This window comes from Phaenicophaeus curvirostris, unplaced genomic scaffold, assembly GCF_032191515.1.
Source record: "Phaenicophaeus curvirostris isolate KB17595 unplaced genomic scaffold, BPBGC_Pcur_1.0 scaffold_405, whole genome shotgun sequence".
Taxonomy (NCBI): Eukaryota; Metazoa; Chordata; class Aves; order Cuculiformes; family Cuculidae; genus Phaenicophaeus; species Phaenicophaeus curvirostris.
Genome location: NW_027206994.1, coordinates 25,951 through 49,286, shown reverse-complemented (window position 1 = coordinate 49,286; position 23,336 = coordinate 25,951). Strand labels below are relative to the sequence as shown.

General features: G+C 54.8%; 1 protein-coding gene across 1 annotated transcript in view; it reads right to left on the bottom strand.

The window, feature by feature from the left end:
• Window positions 1–39: 39 nt before the first annotated feature.
• LOC138735061 (E3 ubiquitin-protein ligase HUWE1-like) overlaps window positions 40–23,336 on the bottom strand; it is a gene marked incomplete at its 5' end in the record, with an annotated part of 49,141 nt that continues 25,844 nt past the window's right edge. The window contains 11 exon segments of the mRNA XM_069882927.1: window positions 40–471; window positions 2,535–2,725; window positions 4,709–4,890; window positions 4,981–5,098; window positions 6,500–6,605; window positions 9,394–9,681; window positions 13,733–13,873; window positions 13,974–14,091; window positions 16,407–16,652; window positions 19,404–19,556; window positions 21,519–21,612. Coding sequence (XP_069739028.1) covers window positions 369–471; window positions 2,535–2,725; window positions 4,709–4,890; window positions 4,981–5,098; window positions 6,500–6,605; window positions 9,394–9,681; window positions 13,733–13,873; window positions 13,974–14,091; window positions 16,407–16,652; window positions 19,404–19,556; window positions 21,519–21,612 — 1,740 coding nt within the window.

The window sequence follows — 23,336 nt, the reverse complement described above, 5'->3', positions numbered from 1 at the left end:
GCCCCCCTCTCCCTCAAAAAGGCTCGCAGCGCCCTTACCAAGAGTGCACTTTTTTTATTCCTTTTTTTTTTTTAACTTTTTCTCTCAATTTCGGGGCGGGGGCGGGGGCCGAACCCCCCTCTCCCCGATAATTTAGGGGGGGTTCCCCCTCTCTTCCCCCTCAAACCCCAACACGGAGGGGTGGGGGAACAACCTCCCCTTCCCCCCCCCCCCCAAACTCCAACAGAGCAAAAAGAACCCGGGGACGAGGGGGGAAAAGGGGAAAAACCCCAGAAAAAGAAACCAAAAAACCAAAAAAAACCCCCAAAAAAAAAAAAGCCAACGAAACCAAAAAATATATATATATATTTATAGAGCGGCGGCGGCGCCTACGCCAGCCCGAAGCCCTCGGAGCACTCCTGGATCGCCAGCAGCAGCATCTGCCGCAGCTTCTCGTAGCTCTCGTACGCCGGCAGGTCCAGCTGGTTGAAGCTGGGGGACGCCGGGGGACACGTCACCCCCGGCCCCACAGGGGACGCCGCCCCCAGGGTCCCCAGGTCCCATCCTGGTGTCCCCGTGTCCCCATCCCACCCCCTCGTGTCCCTCTGTCCCCATCCCAGCCTCTCCCGGCCCATCCTGGAGACCCATCTTGGTGTCCTCATGCCTCCATCCCAACCTCTTTGTGTCCCCGTGTCCCCATCCCAGCCTCTCCTGTCCCATCCTGGTGTCCCCATGTCCCATCTTGGTGTCCCCAAGTCCCCATCCCACCCCCTCGTGTCCCTCTGTCCCCTTCCCACCCTCTCCAAACCCATCCTGGTGTCCCCATGTCTCATCCCACCCCCGTCGTGTCCCCGTGTCCCCATCCCAGCCTCTCCCACCCCATCCTGGTGTCCCCATGTCCCATCCTGGTGTCCCCAAGTCTCCATCCCAACCCCTCGTGTCCCCGTGTCTCCATCCCAACCCCTCGTGTCCCCATGTCCCCATCCCAGCCTCTCCCATCCCATCCTGGTGTCCCCAGGTCCCTTCTCGGTGTCCCCGTGTCCCCATCCCACCCCCTCGTGTCCCCGTGTCCCCATCCCAGCCTCTCCCACCCCATCCTGGTGTCCCCGTGTCTCCATCCCACCCCCTCGTGTCCCTCTGTCCTCATCTTCGTTACCCCATCCCCATCTCAACCTGGTGCCACCTCATCTCTGTGTCCCTGCGTCCCATCCTGGTGTCCCCGTGTCTCCATCCCACCCCCTCGTGTCCCCATGTCCCCATCCCAGCCCCTCCCGGCCCATCCTGGTGTCCCCATGTCCCATCTTGGTGTCCCCATGTCTCATCCCACCCCCTCGTGTCCCCGTGTCCCCACCCCAGCCTCTCCTGGCCCATCCCCGTGTCCCATTCCCGTGTCCCCATCCCCGTGTCTCTATCCCAACCTCTTCGTGTCCCCGTGTCCCCATCCCAGCCTCTCCCACCCCATCCTGGTGTCTCCAAGTCCCCATCCCACCCCCTCGTGTCCCCGTGTCCCCATCCCAGCCTCTCCCACCCCATCTTGGTGTTCCCATGTCCCATCCTGGTGTCCCCAAGTCTCCATCCCAACCTCTTCGTGTCCCCATGTCCCCAACCCAGCCTCTCCCGTCCCATCCTGGTGTCCCCAAGTCTCCATCCCAACCCCTCGTGTCCCCGTGTCTCCATCCCAACCTCTTCGTGTCCCCGTGTCCCCATCCCAACCCCTCGTGTCCCTCTGTCCTCATCTTCGTGACCCCATCCCCATCTCAACCTGGTGCCACCTCATCTCTGTGTCCCTGCGTCCCATCCTGGTGTCCCCATGTCCCCATCTTTGCGTCCCCATCCCCATCCTGGTGTCCCCATGTCCCATCCCGATGTCCCCATGTCCCATCCTGGTGTCCCCATGACCCATCCTGATGTCCCCATCCCACCTTTGACGTCCTACCTGATCTCCCAGCATCTCCAACCCCATCCTGGTGTCCCCATGTCCCATCCCAGTGTCCCCATGTCCCATCCTGACGTCCTACCTGATCTCCCAGTGTCCCCATGTCCCCATCCTGGTGTCCCCATGTCCCATCCTGGCATCCCCGTGTCCCATCCTGGTGTCCCCATGTCCCATCCCGATGTCCCCGTGTCCCATCCTGGTGTCTCCCATGTCCCATCCTGGTGTCCCCATGTCCCATCCCGATGTCCCCATGTCCCATCCTGGTGTCCCCATGTCCCATCTTGATGTCCCCACGTCCCATCCTGATGTCCCCATCCCACCTTTGACGTCCTACCTGACCTCCCAGTGCCTCCATCCCCATCCTGGTGTCCCCATGTCCCATCTTGATGTCCCCATGTCCCATCCTGATGTCCCCATGTCCCATCCCAGTGTCCCCATCCCACCTTTGATGTCCTATCTGATCTCCCAGTGCCTCCAACCCCATCCAGGTGTCCCCACGTCCCATCCAGGTGTCCCGTGTCCCCATCCCGATGTCCCCACGTCCCATCCAGGTGTCCCCATGCCCCGTGTCCCCCCCCCCAGGTGTCCCTTGTCCCCCCCGCGGTGTCCCCGCAGGTACCAGGTGTGTGCGGAGGGCAGGCGGTCGGTGGAGCGGTCGTCGCGGTGGATCTGGAACTTCTGGATGCCGTTCATGCCCTCGAGGGCGGCGAAGCCCTGGAGAGGAACCTTGGAGGTGCCCGTCACGAACTGCAGGAACTTGGCGCGGTCGGCCTGGTCGAAGGAGCGCAGGGCGCGCCAGAACCACTGGATCTGAGACCCAAAACCAGCCCCGTGAGATGGTTGGAGGGGGAAAAACCCCCAAAAAGGAGGTTTCTGAGATGTTTTGGGGAGAGAAACTCCAAAAAAGGAGGTTTCTGAGATGTTTTGAGGGGAAAAAAACCCAAAGAAGGAGGTTCTTGAGATGTTCTGGGGAGAGAAACTTCCAAAAAGGAGGTTCTTGAGATGTTTTGAGGGGAAAAAAACCCAAAAAAGGAGGTTCTTGAGATGTTTTGGGGGGAGAAACTTCCAAAAAGGAGGTTCATGAGATGTTTTGAGGGGAGAAACTCCAAAAAGGGAGGTTTTTGAAATGTTTTGGGGGGAGAAACTCCCAAAAAGGAGGTTTTTGAGATGTTTTTGGGGGAGAAACTTCCAAAAAGGAGGTTTTTGAGATGTTTTGGGGAGAGAAACTTCCAAAAAGGAGGTTTTTCAGATGTTTTGAGGGGAAAAAAACCCCAAAAAGGAGGTTCTTGAGATGTTTTGGGGAGAGAAACTCTCCAAAAGGAGGTTATTGAGAAGTTTTGAGGGGGAAAAACCCCCCAAAAGGAGGTTTTTGAGATGTTTTTTGGGGAAAAAACCCCAAAAAAGGAAGTTCTTGAGATGTTTTTGGGGGAGAAACTTCCAAAAAGGAGGTTTCTGAGATGTTTTGGGGGGACAAACTCCCAAAAAGGAGGTTTTTGAGATGTTTTGGGTGGACAAACTCCCAAAAAGGAGGTTTTTGAGATGTTTTGGGGGGACAAACTCCCAAAAAGGAGGTTTTTGAGATGTTTTGGGGGGACAAACTTCCAAAAAGGAGGTTTTTGAGATTTTTGCGGGGAAAAAAAACCAAAAAAGGAGATTCTTGAGATGTTTTGGGGAGAGAAACTCCCAAAAAGGAGATTCTTGAGATGTTTTGGGGAGAGAAACTCCCAAAAAGGAGGTTCTTGAGAAGTTTTGAGGGGGAAAAACCCCCCAAAAGGAGGTTCTTGAGATGTTTTGGGGGGTAAACTCCCAAAAAGGAGGTTTTTGAGATGTTTTGAGGGGAAAAAAACCCAGAAAAGGAGGTTCTTGAGATGTTTTGCAGGGACAAACTCCAAAAAAGGAGGTTTTTGAGATGTTTTTGGGGGACAAACTCCAAAAAAGGTGGGTTTTGAGATGTTTTTTGGGGAAAAAAACCCAAAAAAGGAGGTTTCTGAGATGTTCTGGATGGACAAACTCCCAAAAAGGAGTTTTTTGAGATGTTTTGGGGGGACAAACTCCCTGAAAACGTATTTTTTTTAGGAGTTAAAAGCCTAAAAATGAGTTTTTGATTGATTTTTGGGATGTAACCCCCCAAAATGATGGTTTTTTGGGGTAGAACCTCTCCAAACGGAGTTTTTTGAGGTTCCTTCAGGGTTCTAACTCCCAAAAGGGACATTTTTTGGGGTTTAACCTCCTCAAAATGACGTTTTTTGGAGTTGTAACCCCCCAAAATGACGTTTTTCTAGGTGGAACCTCCCTAAACTGAGCATTTTGAGGGTTTTTTTTTGATTTTAGAGTCTTTTCTTGTGGTTTTTTTTTTATTTTAGAGTCTTTTTTTGTGGGTTTTTTTCGATTTTAGGGTCCTTTTTCGTGTTTTTTTTTATTTTAGGGTCTTTTTTTGTGGTTTTTTTATTTTAGGGTCCTTTTTCTTGTTTTTTATTTATTTTAGGGTCTTTTTTCGTGGTTTTTTTTTGATTTTAGGGTCTTTTTTTGTGTTTTTTTTCATTTTAGGGTCCTTTTTTGTGTTTTTTTCTGATTTTAGGCTCCTTTTTGTGTTTTTTTTTGATTTTAGGGTCCTTTTTTGTGGTTTTTTTTGATTTTAGGGTCCTTTTTCTTGTGTTTTTATTTATTTTAGGGTCCTTTTTTGTGGTTTTTTTTTCAATTTTAGGGTCTTTTTTCATGTTTTTTTTTGATTTTAGGGTCCTTTTTTGGGTTTTTTTTTTGACTTTAGGGTCTTTTTTGTGGGTTTTTCCGCACCTGGATGGAGTTGCCCTGGTACTTGTGGTACTCGGTGTTGGCCTTGAGGTCGTCGATGTCGATGGTCGGCAGCCCCGAGATGAGCAGCTCCAGCTCTTGCTCGGTGAAGATGGAGATGAGGCGCTTGGGGATGATCTCGTAGAAACCCTCCAGGAACGCCGCCAGCTGCTTCCGGATGGCGCCTGAGGGCGGAAAGATCCGGGTCGAGGGGCTGGGCAGGAGGAGAAGCGGCGTCCCCCGCGCCCCGGCCGAGGCCCCCCCCCGGGGCTCACCCGTCATCCGCATCTGGCAGACGAGGTGCACGTACTCCTTCTTGTTCTCCTCCGTCACCAGCACGTTGGCCCCGTTGGGCTTCAGGTCCCGCACCTCGCACACCCCGAACTCCTGCACCTGCGGGAGGCAACGGGGGACACCTCCAGGCCTTGGGGACAACGCCAGGCCTTGGGGGACACCTCCAGGCCTTGGGGACAACGCCAGGCCTTGGGGGACACCTCTAGGCCTTGGGGACACCTCCAGGGCTTGGGGAGACCTCCAGGGCTTGGGGACACCTCCAGGGCTTGGGGGACACCTCTAGGCCTTGGGGACACCTCCAGGCCTTGGGAGACACCTCCAGGCCTTGGGGACACCTCCAGGCCTTGGGGACAACGCCAGGCCTTGGGGACATCTTCAGGGCTTGGGAGACACCTCCAGGCCTTGGGGACATCTTCAGGAGAATGGGGGACACCTCTAGGCCTTGGGGACACCTCTAGGGCTTGGGGACATCTACAGGCCCTTGGGGACATCTTCAGGGCTTGGGGACATCTTCAGGACTTGGGAGACACCTCCAGGCCTTGGGGACATCTTCAGGGCTTGGGGACACCTCTAGGCCTTGGGGACACCTCTAGGCCTTGGGGACAACGCCAGGCCTTGGGGGACACCTCTAGGCCTTGGGAGACACCTCCAGGCCTTGGGGACACCTCTAGGCCTTGGGAGACACCTCCAGGCCTTGGGGACATCTTCAGGACTTGGGAGACACCTCCAGGCCTTGGGGACACCTCCAGGAGAATGGGGGACACCTCTAGGACTTGGGGACATCTCCAGGGCTTGGGGGACACCTCCAGGCCTTGGGGACAACGCCAGGGCTTGGGGGACACCTCTAGGCCTTGGGGACACCTCTAGGCCTTGGGAGACACCTCCAGGCCTTGGGGACATCTCCAGGCCTTGGGGACATCTTCAGGAGAATGGGGGACACCACTAGGCCTTGGGGACACCTCTAGGGCTTGGGGACATCTTCAGGACTTGGGAGACACCTCTAGGGCTTGGGGACATCTTCAGGGCTTGGGGACACCTCCAGGAGAATGGGGGACACCTCTAGGCCCTTGGGGACACCTCCAGGCCTTGGGGACACCTCCAGGAGAATGGGGACACCTCTAGGCCTTGGGGACACCTCTAGGGCTTGGGGACATCTTCAGGACTTGGGAGACACCTCTAGGCCTTGGGGACACCTCCAGGCCTTGGGGACATCTTCAGGAGAATGGGGACACCTCTAGGCCTTGGGGACACCTCCAGGAGAATGGGGGACACCTCTAGGACTTGGGGACATCTCCAGGACTTGGGGACACCTCTAGGCCTTGGGGACACACCCCAGGGACTTGGGGACACCCCAGAAGAAGAGGGGACACCCCAAGGACTTTGGGGGGACACCCCAGGGCTTGGAGGCACCACCAGGGCTCGAAAGGGACATCTCCAGGCCTTGGGGACGAGCCAGGAGAAGAGGGGACACCCCAAGGACTCGGGGGCCCCCCCTCGCACCTCGGTGCTGAAGGTGAGGTCGTAGCCCAGGGTGGAGACGTCGTTCTCCAGCAGGTAGACGAGGCCCTGGTAGAAGTGGTAATCCTCGCTCTCCATGTCCGTGTACCTGGGGGACAGCGGCGGGTTGGGGGGGGACACGGACACCCCCGGGGGGGCTGCACCCCGAAAACGGGGAGCTGCACCCCAAAAAGCAGCTTGGAGACCCCCGTGGAGATGTTCTACAGCTCAAAAAGGAGCTTCAAGACATGTTCTACACCCCAAAAACGAACTTCAAGACCCTCTAGAGATGTTCTACACCCCAAAAACCAGCTTCGAGACACGTTCTACAGCCCAAAAAGGAGCTTGAAGACCCTCTGGAGATGTTCTACACCCCAAAAAGGAAGTTCAACACCCCAAAAACGACCTTGAAGACCTTCTGGAGACGTTCTACAACCCCAAAACCGGCTTCAAGACATGTTCTACAGCCCAAAAATGAGCTTGAAGACCCTCTGGAGATGTTCTACACCCCAAAAACGAGCTTCAAGACACGTTCTACACCCCAAAAACAAGCTCGAAGACCCTCTGGAGACGTTCTACACCCCAAAAACGAGCTTCAAGCCATGTTCTACACCCCAGAAAGGAGCTCCAAGACCTTCTGGAGATGTTCTACACCCCACAAACGAGCTTCAAGACATGCTCTACAGCCCAAAAACGACCTTGAAGACCTTCTGGAGAAGTTCTACACCCCAAAAGTGAGCTTCAAGACATGCTCTACACCCCAAAAACGAGCTTGAAGACCCTAGGAAACGTTCTACACCCCACAAACGAGCTTCAAGACATGTTCTACACCCCACAAACAAGCTTGATGACCTTCTGGAGATGTTCTACACCCCACAAACGAGCTTCAAGACATGTTCTACAGTCCAAAAACGAGCTCCAAGACCCTCTGGAGACGTCCTACACCCCAAAAACGAGCTTCAAGACATGTTCTACCCCCCAGAAAAGAGCTCGAAGACTTTCTGGAGACGTTCTACACTCCAAAAACAAGCTTCAAGACATGTTCTACAGCCCAAAAACGAGCTCCAAGACCCTCTGGACATGTTCTACACCCCAAAAACAAGCTTGAAGACCTTCTGGAGATGTTCTAAAACCTAAATACGAGCTTGAACACCCTCTGGAGACATTCTACAGCCCAAAAATGAGCTTCAAGACATGTTCTACAGCCCAAAAATGAGCTTGATGACCCTCTGGAGATGTTCTACACCCCACTAAACGTGCTTCAAGACAGGTTCTACAGCCCAAAAACAAGCTCCAAGACCACCTGGAGATGTTCTACACCCCAAAAAGAGCCTTCAAGACCTTCTGGACATGTTCTACACCCCAAAAACAAGCTTGAAGACCTTCTGGAGATGTTCTACAGCTCACAAACCAGCTCCAAGCCATGTTCTACACCCCAAAAACGAGCTTGAAGACCTTCTGGAGATGTTCTACAGCCCAAAAACGAGCTCGAAGACCCTCTGGAGATGTTCTACACCCCACAAACGAGCTTCAAGCCATGTTCTACACCCCAGAAAGGAGCTCGAAGACCTTCTGGAGATGTTCTACACCCCAAAAACGAGCTTGAAGACCCTCTGGAGATGTTCTACACCCCACAAACGTGCTTCAAGACATGTTCTACACCCCAAAAACAAGCTCGAAGACCCTCTGGAGATGTTCTACACCCCACAAACGAGCTTCAAGACATGTTCCACAGCCCAAAAACGACCTTGAAGACCCTCTGGAGACGTTCTACACCCCAAAACGAGCTTCAAGCCATGTTCTACACCCCAGAAAGGAGCTCGAAGACCTTCTGGAGATGTTCTACACCCCAAAAACGAGCTTCAAGACATGTTCTACAGCCCAAAAACGAGCTCGAAGACCCTCTGGAGACGTTCTACACCCCAAAAATGAGCTTCAAGACATGTTCTACACCCCAAAAACGAGCTTGAAGACCCTCTGGAGACATTCTACAGCCCAAAAACGAGCTTCAAGACATGCTCTACAGCCCAAAAACGAGCTCGAAGACCCTCTGGAGATGTTCTACAGCCCAAAAAGGAAGTTCAACACCCCAAAAACGAGCTTGAAGACCCTCTGGAGATGTTCTACGACCCAAAAACGAGCTTCAAGACATGTTCTACACCCCAAAAACGAGCTCGAAGACCTTCTGAAGACGTTCTACACCCCAAAAACGAGCTTCAAGACATGTTCTACACCCCAAAAACGAGCTTGAAGACCTTCTGGAGATGTTCTACAACCCACAAATGAGCTTCAAGACATGTTCTACAGCCCAAAAACAAGCTCCAAGACCACCTGGAGATGTTCTACACCCCAAAAACAAGCTTCAAGACATGTTCTACAGCCCAAAAACGAGCTTGAAGACCCTCTGGAGATGTTCTACACCCCACAAACGAGCTTCAAGCCATGTTCTACACCCCAGAAAGGAGCTCGAAGACCTTCTGGAGATGTTCTACACCCCAAAAATGAGCTTCAAGACACGTTCTACACCTCAGAAAGGAGCTTAATGAACTTCTGGAGACGTTCTACACCCCAAAAACGAGCTTCAAGACACGTTCTACAGCCCAAAAACGAGCTTGAAGACCCTCTGGAGGTGTTCTAAAACCTAAATATGAGCTTGAAGACCCTCTTGAGATGTTCTACAACCCCAAAAGGAAGTTCAACACCCCCAAAATGGGCTTCAAAACCCTCTGGAGATGTTCTACAGCCCACAAACGAGCTCCAAGACAGGTTCTGCAGCCCAAAAAAGATCCTGAAGACCCTCTGGAGATGTTCTACACCCCAAAAAGAGCCTTCAAGACCCTCTAGAGCCGTTCTCGGCGCCGAGAAAAGAGGTGGCAACCCCTCCCGGCGGTTCCTACCGGACGGACTTGCCCAGGATGTGTTTGTAGAAGGAGCGGGTGAAGTAGCACTCGAGGAGGCGGTTGTCGTAGACGGCCTTGGCCACGATGCGCCCCACGAATTTGAAGTAGCTGAGGTGGTTGGGGTTGCAGTGGGACGAGGGGTTGATGGTGTAGGTGACGCGGTCGCCGGGCGACGTGCGGAACAGGGCGTACATGGGGTTGAACATCTCCCGCGAGATGATCATGTACCACTCGCGCAGGAGGCCCCCCGCGTCCTGGCCCTCCTCGCCCTCGAAGACGATGTACCTGGGGGGGGCCAAAAAGGGGGTTCGGGGGGGGAAATCGGGGGTTAGAGGGGGAAAATTGGGGGTTTGGGGGGGAAAATTGGGGGTTTGGGGGGGGAAATTGGGGGTTAGAGGGGGAAAATTGGGGGTTTGGGGGGGGAAAATTGGGGGTTGGGGGGGGAAATTGGGGGTTTGGGGGGGAAAATTGGGGGTTAGATGGGGAAAATTGGGGGTTTGTGGGGGAAATTGGGGGTTAGGGGGGGAAAATTGGGGGTTGGGGGGGAAAATTGGGGGTTGGGGGGGGGAAATTGGGGGTTAGGGGGGGAAAATTGGGGGTTAGAGGGGGAAATTGGGGGTTAAGGGGTGAAAATTGGGGGTTGGGGGGGAAATTGGGGGTTGGGGGGGGAAATTGGGGGTTTGGGGGGGAAAATTGGGGGTTAGGGGGGGAAAATTGGGGGTTTGGGGGGGAAATTGGGGGTTGGGGGGGGAAAATTGGGGGTTGGGGGGGAAATTGGGGGTTAGAGGGGGAAATTGGGGGTTCAGGGGGGAAAATTGGGGGTTTGGGGGGGAAAATTGGGGTTATGGGGGGAAAATTGGGGGTTTGGGGGGGAAATTGGGGGTTGGGGGGGAAATTGGGGGTTAGAGGGGGAAAATTAAGGGTTAGAGGGGGAAAATTGGGGGTTAGAGGGGGAAAATTGGGGGTTAGGGGGGGAAAATTGGGGGTTGGGGGGGGAAAATTGGGGGTTAGAGGGGGAAAATTGGGGGTTAGGGGGGAAATTGGGGGTTGGGGGGGAAAATTGGGGGTTAGGGGGGGAAAATTGGGGGTTAGAGGGGGGAAACTGGGGGTTGGGGGGGGAAATTGGGGGTTTGGGGGGGAAAATTGGGGGTTTGGGGGGGAAAATTGGGGGTTTGGGGGGGGAAATTGGGGTTATGGGGGGGAAAATTGGGGGTTAGAGGGGAAAATTGGGGGTTAGAGGGGGGAAACTGGGGGTTGGGGGGGGAAAATTGGGGGTTAAGGGGGGGGTTGGGGGGGAAAATTGGGGGTTAGAGGGGAAAATTGGGTGTTGGGGGGGGAAAATTGGGTGTTTGGGGGGGAAAATTGGGGGTTTGGGGGGGAAATTGGGTTATGGGGGGGGAAAATTGGGGGTTAGAGGGGAAAATTGGGGTTAGAGGGGGAAAATTGGGGTTGAGTGGGGAAAATTGGGGGTTAAGGGGGGAAAATTGGGGGTTGGGGGGAAAAATGGGGGTTAGAGGGGGAAAATTGGGGGTTAGAGGGGGAAAATTGGGGGTTAGAGGGGAAAATTGGGGTTTGGGGGGGGAAATTGGTTATGGGGGGGAAAATTGGGGTTAGAGGGGAAAATTGGGGTTAGAGGGGGAAAATTGGGGTTGAGTGGGGAAAATTGGGGGTTAAGGGGGGAAAATTGGGGGTTGGGGGGGAAAATTGGGGGTTAGGGGGGGAAAATTGGGGTTAGAGGGGAAAATTGGGGGTTTGGGGGGGAAATTGGGGGTTAGGGGGGGAAAATTGGGGGTTAAGGGTGGAAAATGGGGGTTGGGGGGGGAAAATTGGGGGTTAGGGGGGGAAAATTGGGGGTTAGAGGGGAAAATTGGGGGTTTGGGGGGGGAAATTGGGGGTTGGGGGGGAAAATTGGGGGTTGGGGGGGGAAATTGGGGGTTAGAGGGGGAAAATTGGGGGTTGGGGGGGAAATTGGGGGTAGGGGGGGAAATTGGGGGTTAGAGGGAAAATTGGGGGTTAGAGGGGGAAAATTGGGGGTTGGGGGGGAAAATTGGGGGTTAGGGGGGGAAATTGGGGGTTAGGGGGGGAAATTGGGGGTTAGGGGGGGAAATTGGGGGTTGGGGGGGAAAATTGGGGGTTTGGGGGGGAAAATTGGGGGTTAGAGGGGGGAAATTGGGGGTTTGGGGGGGGAAATTGGGGGTTGGGGGGGGAAATTGGGGGTTAGAGGGGGGAAATTGGGGGTTGGGGGGAAAATTGGGGGTTTGGGGGGGGAAATTGGGGGTTTGGGGGGGAAAATTGGGGGTTAGAGGGGGAAATTGGGGGTTGGGGGGGAAAATTGGGGGTTGGGGGAAAATTGGGGGTTAGAGGGGGAAATTGGGGGTTCGGGGGGGGGAAAATTGGGGGTTAGGGGGGGGAAAATTGGGGGTTGGGGGGGGAAATTGGGGGTTGGGGGGAAATTGGGGGTTGGGGGGGAAATTGGGGGTTTGGGGGGGAAATTGGGGTTTTGGGGGGGAAATTGGGGGTTTGGGGGGGGAAATTGGGGGTTTGGGGGGAAAATTGGGGGTTAAGGGGTGACAATTGGGGTTGGGGGGAAAATTGGGGTTTGGGGGGGAAAATTGGGGGTTAGAGGGGGAAAATTGGGGGTTGGGGGGGGAAAATTGGGGGTTGGGGGGGGAAATTGGGGGTTAGAGGGGGAAATTGGGGGTTGGGGGGGAAAATTGGGGGTTAGAGGGGGAAAATTGGGGGTTTGGGGGGGGAAATTGGGGGTTTGGGGGGAAAATTGGGGGTTTGGGGGGGAAATTGGGGGTTAGGGGGGGAAAATTGGGGGGTTTGGGGGGGGAAATTGGGGGTTGGGGGGGGAAACTGGGGGTTAGAGGGGGAAATTGGGGGTTGGGGGGGGGAAATTGGGGGTTGGGGGGGGAAAATTGGGGGTTTGGGGGGGGAAATTGGGGGTTTGGGGGGAAAAATTGGGGGTTTGGGGGGGAAAATTAGGGGTTAGAGGGGGAAAATTGGGGGTTAGAGGGGGGAAAATTGGGGGTTGGGGGGAAAATTGGGGGTTGGGGGGGAAAATTGGGGGTTATGGGGTGAAAATTGGGGGTTGGGGGGGGAAATTGGGGGTTAGAGGGGGAAAATTGGGGGTAAGGGGGGGGAAAATTGGGGTTAGGGGGGAAAATTGGGGATTGGGGAGGGTTTGGGAGTGAAAATTAGGGGCTGGAGGGGGTTTGGGGGTGATTCGGTGGGTTAGGGGGGTGAAAGTTGGGGGCTGGAGGGTGTTTTAGGGGGTTGGGGGGGAAAATTGGGGGTTAAGGGGTGAAAATGGGGGGGCTGGGGGAGTTTGAGGGTGAAAATTGGGGACTGGGGGGGTTTAGGGGGTGTTTTAGGGGGTTGGGGGGTGAAAATTGGGGACTGGGGGGGGTTTAGGGGGTGATTTGGGGGGGAAAGTTTGGGGCTGGAGGGTGTTTTAAGGGGTTTGGGGGTGAAAATTGGGGCTTGGGGGGGAAAATTGGGGACTGGGGAGGGTTTGGGGGTGAAAATTAGGGGCTGGAGGGGGTTTGGGGGTGATTCGGTGGGTTAGGGGGGTGAAAGTTGGGGGCTGGAGGGTGTTTTAGGGGGTTGGGGGGGAAAACTGGGGGGCTGGGGGTGAAAATTTGGGACTTGGGGGGGTTTGGGGGGTTAGGGAGGTGAAAATTGGGGACTAGGAGGGGTTAGGGGGTGAAAAGTGGGGGCTGGGGGGGGTTTGGGGGTGAAAAGTGGGGGCTGAGGGTGTTTTGAGGGGTTGGGGGGTGAAAACTGAGGGCTGGGGGGGAAAATTGGGGGCTGGAGGGGTTTGGGGGGTGAAAATTGGGGGCTGGGGGGCTTAGGGGTGAAAATTGGGGCCTGGGGGCAAAAACTGGGGGTTAGGGGGTGTTTTTGGGGGGCTGGGGGGTGTTTTGAGGGGAAAGCGGGGTGAAAATTGGGGTCTGGGGGTAAAAATTGGGGGCTGGGGGGGGTGTTTTGGGGGCTGGGGAGGGAATTGGATGCTCAGAAGGAAAAATTTGGGGGGCTGAGGGGGTTTTGGGGGGGGCTGGAGGCAAAATTTGGGGCTTGGGTGGGGGAATGGGATGGGGGGAGGATAAATCTTGGGGGGCTGGGGTGAAAATGGGGGATCCCAGAGGAAAAATGGGGGCCTGAGGGGGGTTTTGAGGGAGAAAATGGGGGACTGGAAGGTGTTTGGAGGGATTTAGAGGCAAAAATGGAGGCCTGGAAGAGGTTGGGGGGGGGGGGGGCGGGTTTGAAGGCCCCTGTGGGGGGTCCCTGAAAATCTCGGGGTGCCCGTTTTGGGGTTGGGGGGGCCCCTCACAGGCGGTTCTTCATCTCCTCGGGGGATTTGCGGTGCAGCTCGCGGTACGAGTCCTCGAAGACGTGGTCGCGGCGGACGTGGACGGCCATGTCCTCCTTGCGCAGCCCCTCGTCCAGCCGCTCCAGCTCCTGCCTGAAGTACCTAAAGGGGGAACCCCCCAAAAAAAAAAAAGGGGGTTCAGAGGCAATTTGGGGGACCCCCCCATCTTTTTTGATCCCTCCTCGAGGGCCCCGGGACGTGCTTGCGCTTGACGTCGAAGTCGAGGACGCGGATGTAGTCGACGAGGACGGCGAAGGGGCCATCGGCCAGGTGGGTCGTGGATTGGCGCAGGATCTGGTTCAGCACCGTCCGGTGGGTCTCTAAGAAATTAATTAGATCCATTAATTAAAAAAAAAAAAGCAGTTTTAGGGGTGTTTGCTTGAAATTTGGGGTCCCCCCCCAGGTTAAGAAGTAGAGGCCTGCAAAAAGGTTAAGTGCCGCCACCCCAAAGGCCTCAAATCCACTCCCAGAGCCCCAAAATCTCTTCCCCACGCGCCAAATCGCCTCCTAACGCCCCCAAATCGCCTCTCAGCACCCCAAAATCCCCGTCCCACCCCAAAATCCACCCCCCCAGCACCCCAAATCCTCTTCTCACCTCCCCAAATCCCCTCCCAACGCCCCCAAATCCCCTCCTAATGCCCCAAAATCCCCTCCCAGCACCCCGAAATTCCCCCTCAATGCCCCAAAATCCCCTCTCAACACCCCCAAATCCCTTTCTCCCCCCCAAAATCTCCTCCCAACACCCCCAAATCCCCTCCCAACACCCCCAAATCCCCTCTCAGCACCCCAAATCCCCCTTTCACCTCTCCAAATCCCCTCCCAACACCCCCAAATCCCTTTCTCACCCCCAAAATCTCCTTCCAACACCCCCAAATCCCCTCCCAACACCCCACAAGCCCCTCCCAACACCCCCAAATCCTATTCTCAGCCCCAAAACCCCCTCCCAACACCCCCAAATCCCCTTCTAACCTGCCAGACCCCCCCAAATCCCCTCCCAACACCCCAAAAATCCCCTCCCAACACCCCAAAACCCTTTCTCACCCCCAAAATCCCCTCCCAACACCCCCGAATCACCTTCTAACCCCACAAATCCCACTCCAACACCCCAAATCCCCTTTTCACCCCTCAAAATCCCCTCCCAACACCCCCAAATCCCCTCCCAACACCCTCAAATCCCCTTCAAACCTGCCAGACCCCCCAAAATCCCCTCCCAACACCCCCAAATCCCTTTCTCCCCCCCAAAATCTCCTCCCAACACCCCCAAATCCCTTTCTCACCCCCAAAATCTCCTCCCAACACCCCCAAATCCCCTCCCAACACCCCCAAATCCCCTTCTAACCCACCAGACCCCCCCAAATCCCCTCAAAATCCCCAAAATTCCCCTCTCAACACCCCAAATCCCCTTCCTGCTCCTAAAAATCCCCTCCTAACGCCCCAAAATCCCCTCCCAACACCCCAAAATCCCCTCTCAACACCCCCAAATCCCCTTCTAACCCCACAAATCCCACTCCAACACCCCAAATCCCCTTTTCACCCCTCAAAATCCCCTCCCAAAGCCCCCAAATCCCCTCCCAACACCCCCAAATCACCTTCTAACCCCACAAATCCCCTTTTCACCCCTCAAAATCCTCTCCCAAGCCCCCCAAATCCCCTCCCAACCCCCAAATCCCCTCTCAGCACCCCAAATCCCCCTTTCACCTCTCAAATCCCCTCCCAACACCCCCAAATCCCTTCCCAACGCCCCCAAATCCCCTCCCAACACCCCCAAATCCCTTCCCAACGCCCCCAAATCCCCTCCCAACGCCCCCAAATCACTTCCCAACGCCCCCAAATCCCCTCTCAGCACCCCAAATCCCCCTTTCACCTCTCCAAATCCCCTCCCAAAGCCCCCAAATCCCCTCCCATCACCCCCAAATCCCCTTCTAAGCCCCCAAATCCCACTCCAACACCCCCAAATCCCCTCCCAACACCCCCAAATCCCCTCTCAGCACCCCAAATCCCCCTTTCACTTCTCCAAATCCCCTCCCAACCCCCCCAAACCCCCTTCCAACACCCCCAAATCACTTCCCAACACCCCCAAATCCCCTCCCAGCACCCCAAATCCCCCTTTCACCTCTCCAAATCCCCTCCCAACACCCCCAAATCCCCTCCCAACACCCCCAAATCACTTCCCAACACCCCTAAATCCCCCTTTCACCTCTCCAAATCCCCTCCCAACACCCCCAAATCCCCTTCTAACACCCCAAATACCCTCCCAACACCCCCAAATCCCCTCCCAACACCCCCAAATGCCCTCCCAACACCCCCAAATCCCCTCTCAGCACCCCCAAATCCCCTTTTCACCCCTCAAAATCCCTTTCCAAAGCCCCCAAATCCCCTCCCAACACCCCCTAGTCACTTCCCAACACCCCCAAATCCCCTCTCAGCACCCCAAATCCCCCTTTCACCTCTCCAAATCCCCTCCCATCACCCCCAAATCCCCTCCCATCACCCCCAAATCCCCTTCTAACCCCCGAAATCCCCTCCCATCACCCCCAAATCCCCTTCTAAGCCCCCAAATCCCACTCCAACACCCCCAAATCACTTCCCAACCCCCCCAAATCCCCTCCCAGCCCCCCCAAACCCTGCTCCTCACCGGCGAAGCGCAGGAATTTCTGGGTGTCGGGGGGCAGGCTGGCCGAGATGTGCATGGCCGAGGGCTCCCGGGAGAAGAAGGGGTCGAGGGAGGAGGGGGTGGCCGGGGTGAGGGGCGCGGGGGACAGCGGGGGGGGCTCGTCCTTGATGTGAGCCAGCTGGCTCTCCCGCGTGTCCCGCACGGGGGGTTTGCTCTCCCGCTCCGTGGCGTGGACCAGGAAAAACGCCTCCACCGCCGGCTGGAGCACTGCGGGAAGGGAAACGAAGGGTTAAAAGGGAAGGGGAGGGGGGAGGAAAGGGGCTGGAGCGAAAGGAAAATGGGGAATAAGGGGTTAAAGCTAAAGGAAACGGGGAAATAAGGGGTTAAAGCTAAAGGAAACCAGGAAATAAGGGGTTAAAGCTAAAGGAAACCGGGAAATAAGGGGTTAAAGGTAAGAGAAATGAGGAAATAAGGGGCTAAAAGTAAAGGAGAGGGGGAAATAAGGGGTTAAAATGAAAGGGAAATGGGAAATAAGGGGTTAAAAGTAAAGGGAAGGGGGAAATAAGGGGTTAAAATTAAAGGAAAAGGGGAAATAAGGGGCTAAAAGTAAAGGGAAGGGGGAAATAAGGGGTTGAAATCAAAGGGAAGGGGGAAATAAGGAGTTAAAAGGAAAGGAAAGGGGGAAATAAGGGGCTAAAAGCAAAGGGAAGGGGGAAATAAGGGGTTGAAATTAAAGAAAAGGGGTTAAAGTTAAAGGAAAGGGGAAAATAAGGGGTTAAAAGGAAAAGAAAGGGGGAAATAAAGGGTTGAAATTAAAGGAAAGGGGAAAATAAGGGTTTAAAATTAAAGGAAAGGGGAAATAAGGGGTTAAAAGTAAAGGGAAGGGGGAAATAAGGGGCTAAAAGTAAAGGGAAGGGGGAAATAAGGGGGTAAAAGTAAAGGAAACGGGGAAATAAGGGGCTAAAAGTAAAGGGAAGAGGGAAATAAGGGGGTAAAAGTAAAGGGAAGGGGAAATAAGGGGGTAAAAGGAAAGGGAAGGGGAAATAAGGGGTTAAAAGTAAAGGAAACAGGGAAATAAAGGGTTAAAAGTAAAGGAGAGTGGGGAAAAAGGGGTTAAAGCTAAAGGAAACTAGGAAATAAGGGGTTAAAAGTAAAGGGAAGGGGGAAATAAGGGATTAAAAGTAAAGGAGAGAGGGAAATAAGGGGTTAAAAGGAAAGGAAAGGGGGAAATAAAGGGTTGGAATTAAAGAAAAGGGGGAAATAAGGGATTAAAATTAAAGGAAAGGGGAAATAAGGGGTTAAAAGTAAAGGAAAGGGGAAATAAGGGGTTGAAATCAAAGGGAAGGGGGAAATAAGGAGTTAAAAGGAAAGGAAAGGGGGAAATAAGGGGTTAAAAGTAAAGGGAAGGGGAAACAAGGGATTGAAATTAAAGGAAATGGGAAATAAGGGGCTAAAAGTAAAGGGAAGGTGGAAATAAGGGGTTGAAATTAAAGAAAAGGGGTTAAAGTTAAAGGAAAGGGGAAAATAAGGGGTTAAAATTAAAGGAAAGAGGGAAACAAGGGGTTAAAATTAAAGGAAAAAGGGGAAATAAGGGGTTGAAATGAAAGGAGTTAAAGGAAACAGGGACATAAGGGGTTAAAAGTAAAGGAAACAGGGAAATAAGGGATTAAAGTTAAAGGAAGAGGGGGAAAAGGGGTTAAAGGAAAGGGGTTTTGGGGACCCCCCCGAGGGTTTTGGGGACCCCTAAAGCACAGGGGGAGCCCCAAATTAATGGGGGGGGTGTGTAAAGTGAGGGTGGCGGGGACACCCCAAAAAGCGGAGGGTACCCCGAAGATGCAGGGATGCTGAGCCCCAGCGGTTTGGGGACCCCCTGAGGACCTTCGGGACCCCCCGAAGGTCTTGGGGACCCCCTGAGGGCCTTAGGGACCCCCCTAAATAAGAGGGGGAGCCCCAAATGAATGGGGGGACCCCAAAAAGCTGCGGGGATGCCGAGTGGGGCTGAGCCCCAGTGATGGGGTTGGGGGGGGGTGTTGGTTTGGGGACCCCCTGAGGGCCTTGGGGATCCCCTGAGGGCCTTGGGGACCCCCTGAAGGTCTTGGGGATCCCCTGAGGGCCTTGGGGACCCCCCTAAATAAGAGGGGGAGCCCCAAATGAATGGGGGGACCCCAAAAAGCTGCGGGGATGCCAGGTAGAGCTGATCCCCAGTGATGGGGTTGGGAGGGGGGGTTGGTTTGGGGACCCCCTGAGGGCCTTGGGGACCCCTCGAAGGTCTTGGGGACCCCCTGAAGGTCTTGGGGACCCCCCTAAATAACAGGGGGAGCCCCAAATGAATGGGGGGACCCCAAAAAGCTGCGGGGATGCCAGGTGGAGCTGAGCCCCAGTGATGGGGTTGGGAGGGGGGGTTGGTTTGGGGACCCCCTGAGGGCCTTGGGGAACCCCTGAAGGTCTTGGGGACCCCCCTAAATAAGAGGGGGAGCCCCAAATGAATGGGGGGACCCCAAAAAGCTGCGGGGATGCTGAGTGGAGCTGAGCCCCAGTGATGGGGTTGGGGGGGGGGTTGGTTTGGGGACCCCCTGAGGGCCTTGGGGATCCCCTGAGGGCCTTGGGGACCCCCTGAAGGTCTTGGGGACCCCCTGAGGGCCTTGGGGACCCTCCTAAATAAGAGGGGGAGCCCCAAATGAATGGGGGGACCCCAAAAAGCTGCGGGGATGCTGAGTGGAGCTGAGCCCCAGTGATGGGGGGGGGAGGGTGTTGGTTTGGGGACCCCCCTAAATAACAGGGGACCCCCCTAAATCCCAAGGAGGGACCCCTAAATCCCAGGGGGGACCCCAAAATCACAGGGGGGACCCCTAAATCACAGGGGGGACCCCTAAACCACAGGGGATCCTCGACGTTTACAAGGGATCTGGAAGCGCTAAGGGGGAAATGGGGATATTGGTGGGGGGGGGCTGGATTTTGGGGTGCCGGGGGGGGGTTTTGGGGTGCCGGGGAGGTTTTTTTGGGGTGCTGGGGACTCACCGAGGACGGCGTGTTGGTCGTGGGACTCCTCGAGCTCCTTGAGACACTCGCCCAGCATGTCCCAGAGCTCGTCGAGCACGAGCTGCTCGCTCAGCAGGGGCAGCTCGGGGGGGCGCTCGTCACGCTCCCCCCCAGCCGGCGGCGCCTCCGGACCTGAAGGGGAGGGGGGGGAACAGGGGGGACCCCCCCGACCAGTTCAAACCAGTCCCGGACTGGGAGCAGCGCCAGTTGGTTCGATATCAAACCCACCCCCCGAGCTCAAGGTGGGGCTGGGTCCTTACTGGGATAAACTGGGGGGGCTAGATGGGGTCTAAGTGGGGGGTTGTGAAAGGGTTAATGGCTCTAACACCCCCCCAGTTCCCAGTTCTACCCATCCCAGACCAGTATAAACTGGGAGCAGCACCAGTTGGTTCCATAGAGAACCCACCCTGAGCCCAGAGTCCTTACTGGGATAAACTGGGGGGGCTAGATGGGGTCTAACTGGTTGGTTTGGGGGGGGTTAACTGGTTTAACAGCCCCCAACTCCCAGTTCAACCATCCCAGACCAGTATAAACCGGGAGCAGCACCAGTTAGAGCGATACCGAACCCACCCTGAGCCCAGAGTCCTTACTGGGATAAACTGGGGGGGCTAGATGGGGTCTAACTGGTTGGTCTGGGGGGGTTAACTGGTTTAACAGCCCCCAACTCCCAGTTCAACCCATCCCAGACCAGTATAAACTGGGAGCAGCACCAGTTGGTTCGATATCGAACCCACCCCGAGCTCAAGGCGGGGCTGGGTCCTTACTGGGATAAACTGGGGGGGCTAGATGGGGTCTAAGTGGGTGGTTGTGAAAGGGTTAATGGCTCTAACACCCCCCCGATTCCCAGTTCTACCCATCCCAGACCAGTATAAACTGGGAGCAGCACCAGTTGGTTCCATAGAGAAGCCACCCTGAGCCCAGAGTCCTTACTGGGATAAACTGGGGGGGCTAGATGGGGTCGAACTGGCTGGTTGTGAAAGGGTTAATGGCTTTAACACCCCCCAATTCCCAGTTCAACCCATCCCAGACCAGTATAAACTGGGAGCAGCACCAGTTGGTTCGATATCGAACCCACCCCGAGCTCAAGGTGGGGCTGGGTCCTTACTGGGATAAACTGGGGGGGCTAGATGGGGTCTAACTGGTTGGTTTGGGGGGGGTTAACTGGTTTAACACCCCCCAACTCCCAGTTCTACCCATCCCAGACCAGTATAAACTGGGAGCAGCACCAGTAGGTTCGATATCGAACCCACCCTGAGCTCAGAGTCCTTACTGGGATAAACTGGGGGGGCTGAATGGGGTCTAACTGGTTGGTTTGGGGGGGGTTAACTGGTTTAACAGCCCCCAACTCCCAGTTCAACCCATCCCAGACCAGTATAAACTGGGAGCAGCACCAGTCGGTTCGATATCGAACCCACCCCGAGCTCAAGGCGGGGCTGGGTCCTTACTGGGATAAACTGGGGGGGCTGAATGGGGTCGAACTGGCTGGTTGTGAAAGGGTTAATTGCTTTAACACTCCCCAATTCCCAGTTCAACCCATCCCAGACCAGTATAAACTGGGAGCAGCACCAGTAGGTTCGATATTGAACCCACCCCGAGCTCAAGGCGGGGCTGGGTCCTTACTGGGATAAACTGGGGGGGCTAAATGGGGTCGAACTGGCTGGTTGTGAAAGGGTTAATGGCTCTAACACCCCCCCAATTCCCAGTTCAACCCATCCCAGACCAGTATAAACTGGGAGCAGCACCAGTTAGAGCGAGACCGAACCCACCCTGAGCCCAGAGTCCTTACTGGGATAAACTGGGGGGGCTGAATGGGGTCTAACTGGTTGGTTTGGGGGGGTTAACTGGTTTAACAGCCCCCAGTTCCCAGTTCAACCCACCCCAGACCAGTATAAACTGGGAGCAGCACCAGTTGGTTCCATAGAGAACCCACCCTGAGCCCAGAGTCCTTACTGGGATAAACTGGGGGGGCTAGATGGGGCCTAAGTGGGTGGTTTATACTGGTTTATACTGGTTTATACTGGTTTATAGTGGTTTATAGTGGTTTATAATGGTTTATACTGGTTTGTAGTGGTTTGTAGGGGTCGGCGGTCTCACCCAGGGCCGGGGGGTCCTGCGGGGCGGGCGAGGGCTGGTCCACGTCCATGGGAGACTCGTCGCGCCGGGGGGCGGCGTCCGGGGGGGCCTCCGACTGCGGGGGGGGGGGACACGGTGAGGAGGGGGAGGGGGGGAAGGGGAGGAGGAGGAGGAGGAAGAGGAGGAGGAGGAGGAAGAAAAAGAGGATGAAGAACAGGAGGAGGATGAAGAAGAGGAGGAAGATGAAGAAGAGGAGGATGAAGAAGAGGAGGAGGATGAAGGAAAGGAGGAGGATGAAGAGGAGGAGGAGGAAGAGGAGGAGGAAGAAGAGGAGGAAGAAGAAGAAGAGGAGGATGAAGAAGAGGAGGAGGATGAAGAGGAGGAGGATGAAGAGGAGAAGGATGAAGAAGAGAAGGAGGATGAAAAAGAGGAGGAGGATAAAAAAGAGGAGGAGGATGAAGAAAAGGAGGAGGATGAAGAAAGGAGGAGGAGGAAGAGGATGAAGAAAAGGAGGAGGAGGAAGAGGAGGAGGAAGAAGAGGAGGAGGAGGAGGAAGAGGAGGAGGAGGAAGAAGAGGAGGAGGAGGAAGAGGAGGAGGAGAAAGAGGAGGAGGAGGATGAAGAAAAGGAGGAGGATGAAGAAGAGGAGGAGGATGAAGAAGAGGATGAAGAAAAGGAGGAAGATGAAGAGAGGAGGAGGATGAAGAAAAGGAGGAGGATGAAGAGAGGAGGAGGACGAAGAAGAGGAGGAGGACGAAGAAGAGGATGAAGAAAAGGAGGAGGATGAAGAGAGGAGGAGGATGAAGAGGAGGAGGATGAAGAGAGGAGGAGGATGAAGAAGAGGATGAAAAGAGGAGGAGGAGGAAGAAAGGAGGATGAAGAAAAGGAGGAGGATGAAGAAGAGGATGAAGAAAAGGAGGAGGATGAAGAGAGGAGGAGGATGAAGAGGAGGAGGATGAAGAGAGGAGGAAGATGAAGAAGAGGAGGAGAATGAAGAAAAGGAGGATGAAAAGAGGAGGAGGATGAAGAAAAGGAGGATGAAAAGAGGAGGAGGAGGAAGAAAAGGAGGAGGATGAAGAAGAGGATGAAGAAAAGGAGGAGAATGAAGAAGAGGATGAAGAAGAGGAGGAGGATGAAGAGAGGAGGAAGATGAAGAAGAGGAGGAGGATGAAGAAAAGAAGGAGGAGGAGGAAGAAAGGAGGAGGATGAAGAAAAGGAAGATGAAGAAAAGGAGGAGGAAGAGGAGGAGGAGGAAGAAAAGGAGGAGGAAGAGGAGGAGGAGGAAGAAAAGGAGGAGGAAGAAGAGGAGGAGGATGAAGAGGAGGAGGAGGATGAAGAGGAGGAAGAGAATGAAGAGAGGATGATGAAGAGGAGAAGGGGAGGATGAAGAGGATGAGGAGGGTGAAGAGGGGATGAAGAGGAGAAAGAGAGGAGGATGAAGCAGAGGAGAGGAGGGGGATGAGAGGAGAAAGAGGAGAGGATGAAGAGGAGGAGGAAGAGGAGGAGGAAGAGGATGGAGACGAGGAGGAGGAAGAGGAGAAAGAAGAATGAAAAGGAGAAGAGGAGGAGGAGGAGAAAGAGGAGGATGAAGAAAAGGGTAAAGAGGACGAGGATGAAGATGAGGAGAAGAGGATGAAGAAGAGGAAGAGTAGAATGAAGAAAAGGGTAAAGAGAAGGAAGATGAAGAGGAGGAGCAGAGGAGGAAGAGGAGGATGAAGAGAAGAAAGAAGGAAGATGAAGAGGAGAAAAGAGGAGGAAGAGGAGGAGGAGGATGAAGGAATGGAGGATGAAGAGGAGGAGAGAATGAAAAGGAGAAAGAGGAGGATGAAGAGGAGAAAGA